This window comes from Triticum dicoccoides, chromosome 2B (genome assembly GCF_002162155.2).
Source record: "Triticum dicoccoides isolate Atlit2015 ecotype Zavitan chromosome 2B, WEW_v2.0, whole genome shotgun sequence".
NCBI lineage: Eukaryota > Viridiplantae > Streptophyta > Magnoliopsida > Poales > Poaceae > Triticum > Triticum dicoccoides.
The window spans coordinates 818567963-818571789 of record NC_041383.1 but is presented as its reverse complement, the minus strand read 5'-3'; the positions used below and the strand labels follow the sequence as shown (position 1 = coordinate 818571789).

Below are 3827 nucleotides of genomic sequence, written 5' to 3'. Positions count from 1 at the left end.
CTATGTAGAGGTTAGGTGTGTCCTCATTTTGTTTGTATTCAATACAAAGATCATGTGTGCTTGACCCTATAGTGCTTAATTCATATTTAATTCGCAAGGAACATGACATTATTTTGAACTAGTCACACTCTTCCTTGGCTACCTTTCCATTTCGATACGCTTTAACTTTTTTTAAATCCTATCTTAATACCCAATGAAGATTGTAACTTTTAATGGGACCTTGAGTTTTCGTAGGTGCTTGTTCATCTTAGAAACATCTCTATGCACAGCCAAAGTAGGGAGGCTTCACCAAGAGCTGACTATTTGTGAATGCAAAATTTGTCTTGCTCTTCTAAAAAGTCCGGGGCCAGCGATATCTAATAATATAGCTGGAGGAGATGTTTGGCGGGAAGGTTTGTAATGTCTCTGCAATGTCGATGTGTACTGCTTAATTTTTTCTGCCTATACTAGGCATGGGTACTTTCCGAAGTCTAGAGCTGCCCAACCAGTCTTCCTAACTAATTCCGGATCCATCTTTTAAGGTGAATATACTGATCTAAATGAACAGAAAAAATGCCAATTCACCTTCATTCAGGGCTCAAAGGTGTAAGTCCCCCTGTTTCTAGTGACAGAGGCTTGGGACCTTAGTATTTGTTCCGCATCAATAGTTGCTGCATCACATGTTTAGTCCAAGAACATAAAAGCAACTTGCATAATACAGATTTATTCTGAATGGCCAAACCTTGTATCCCTCACATCTTGACTGAAACTGGCATGTAATGTGGTTGGTTTTATCTGTTGTACTTGTGCACTACAAATTTCTTGCATCTCACTGTTTGGTTAACCTTCCTCTATCTTCATGTTCAGGTCGGTGCATATGCTGTTTATATATGGAGGCACAAAGAACTTTTCCGAAACGGAGAGGAAGTTTTGGAGAGTGTTAAAATTGTGGTTCTAATAAATCTGGTACTAATTTTGATATCTGTCTTTGTGTTTTGTCGTCTACTTGTTGCCTCCCATGCATTTGCACGTCTCATGTGTTCCATTTGATAGGGTATCGGCATCCTTCTTAGGCAGCGCATCGACAACTGGGCACATGTATGTCTCCCATACAATTTTCTACAGAATTCGTTAATTTTGGCAACAGATGATGTGCTTGATTGGCTAGCTTACTTGGATTGTTTCACATTCGTGCAGCTGGGAGGATTTCTTGGGGGAGCAGCTGTAGAATGGTTCTACGGTCCAGATTGGAAACGGCGCCCGTTGTTCAGCCAATGAGTAGCACAAGACCACAGTAATGTGCACGGCTTACACATAAAATTGACAGGGCGGTCCCTATATTGCTCTGGAAGGTGCAAATACCTTTACTAACTGAGCTGATAGGAGTGCTTGCAAAGTGCAAACATCTCCCAGTAGACCAGTCTCCTTGTTGGAAACACCTTTCTTTGGAGCCTGTCGTACTGTATACTACAGGGCTTTCAGCTAGTTTAAAACATTAACGTGTGCAGAAGGGGTGAACGCTCGCGCGTGCCACATCCTCAGGTTTTACTATCGCAGGTTATTTACAACACTCACCTCGCTCTTGTGACTAGCCCGCGTACAGTCAAAAGCTCCTCCCTGTGCTTTTCCTTACCCACGAAGCATGTCTAAAAAAAAATCATGAAGCAAGCCTCAATCTCGCACGCAACCGCATCGCTTTCTCGCGTCCCGCCGCCGCCGCGCCTCCCCCTCCCCGCTCCTCTCTCCTAGCCGTATACCAGCCTTGCGCCGCCCCCTCCTCCTTGACTGCCTATCTCCTTCTCTGGATTGACCAATCGTTGTGGTACGAGGTGAAGGACGATGTGGGGATCATCGTTGCCACGCACGGCAAGATCGGTGGCGAGCCCGACGCCCGCGCTACCAACATTGCCACCATCACGCTCGAGGAAGGCGTGGACGCGGCGGTCCAGATGCAGTGGCAGTAGCTGACGCAACTCTTGCGGCGCTGGGAGGCCAGGCGATGGAGAGGACCAGATCGCCTTGTTTCCAGCCTCCGTGTAGCAGGGCCATTCGATCCAGGGGGAGCACCGGTTTGGGATCTGCTGTGGCCAGGTATGCTCCTCTGCCTCCACTTCCCTTGGATCCACTGCCCCTCGAGATGTACGGATACGAGGACTGCGTGGAGTGGAGGCAACACTGCTATTGGAGCGACGTTAGGGACAGCATAGTTAGACCACTGATTCAATACCCCCATCCGGATGCTGCCTGTATTTCTGTTTGATCTTTGTGAGTGCAAACAACAAGATATGCTGAAACCATAAACATCTATCCATAGCTTAGTGTTGTATGTTGTCACTCGCTCACTCTCTCGGTTCAGTTTAGGGATATTTTCTTAGTGCTTTTACATATTTATTATGTTGTGCTGATTCTTGCATATTCCTGCAAGTGAATCTCTTATGGTGCACTATTTTTTAGTGTACTATTTATCTCTTCATTGATTTAATCTGTAGTTCAGTTGAGGTATTACTGAACTCCCTTGTTGTGTTTTGCAATGCTGCTGTTACACGTTGTTGTGCTGATTGTATATTCCTACAGGTGAATCTCACAGGTGAATCTCTTATGGTTATTGTTTGATTTTAATGCTCATTGGTACACATGCAATCTAGCAAAATGACGTGCAACTCAATGCCCACCAACGGCGAAGTGTATATCTCACTCTAACCAAAGTGAATCTTTTGACAGTGCATACCCCAGGAGGTTGTAATCCAGCTGAGAAATTTGATCCCCAACTTTGAACCTATCAACTTAAACCTGCAGCCAAAGCAAATGAATAAAAACGCAAAGCAGATGCGAAGAAATCAATCAGTTGAATTTCTTGCTGTTGCAGAAAAGTGATGTGAATGAGGGTGTCAAGTTGGACTTCCTCAATTTCAAAAAACACATACAAAATTTTGTGTCTTTTATTGAGAGGAATAAAGCTCACAATGCAAAGATGAATACAGGATATCAGTTTTCTGTTCCGATGGAAGCTCTCCTATTGGCCTTGTGCAGTTGATGTGGTGAACTAGCCAAGACGATTGGCTGTGCAGGTATCAACTGTTTAAATGTTCATCAAAGTTTTGCATCCTTCTCTAGATGCTATGTAATACTAGGTCTCTCTTTTTACCATCCTATGAGAGCATGCAACCATGCACCAGATTATTCTTTTGGCTACACCCCTAGCATACAGTAAGGCTCTTAGCTAATTATCTAGAGCAAGTTTCTGTATTATTACTTCTGGATGTTCTCTTATCACAATCTACCTCTTCATGTGTGTGTATATATATAAATTCATAGCAAATTAAATCCTAACAATATGGGTCTGATAAATTTTCTTTCTTAGGGAGAAATAAGTCCTAAAAGATAGCTGAGGGAGTTCCGGACTAGGGGGTGTCCGGATAGCCGAACTATCATGATCGGCCGGACTCCAAGACTATGAAGATACAAGATTGAAGACTTCGTCCCGTGTCCGGATGGGACTTTCCTTGGCGTGGAAGGCAAGCTTGGCGATACGGATATGTAGATCTCCTACCATTGTAACCGACTCTGTGTAACCGTAGCCCTCTCCGGTGTCTATATAAACCGGATGGCTTTAGTCCATAGGACGAACAACAATCATACCATAGGCTAGCTTCTAGGGTTTAGCCTCCTTAATCTCGTGGTAGATCTACTCTTGTAACACACATCATCAATATTAATCAAGCAGGACGTAGGGTTTTACCTCCATCAAGAGGGCCCGAACCTGGGTCTCGGGTAGGGGTCCCGAACTGTGCGTCTAGGCGGATGGTAACAGGAGACGAGGGACACGATGTTTTACCCAGGTTCGGGCC

At 44.5% G+C, this 3827-nt stretch overlaps 1 protein-coding gene across 1 annotated transcript in view; it reads left to right on the top strand.

Annotated features, from left to right (window-relative positions):
- The window catches only part of LOC119369002 (RHOMBOID-like protein 10, chloroplastic), a 2323-nt gene extending 845 nt beyond the window's left edge, over positions 1-1478 (top strand). The window contains exons 3-5 of the mRNA XM_037634086.1: positions 847-945; positions 1033-1077; positions 1177-1478. Of these exons, the coding sequence (XP_037489983.1) occupies positions 847-945; positions 1033-1077; positions 1177-1257 (225 nt within the window). The 3' untranslated portion in view covers positions 1258-1478. The remainder of the gene's footprint in view (positions 1-846; positions 946-1032; positions 1078-1176) is intronic.
- Positions 1479-3827: the final 2349 nt, after the last annotated feature.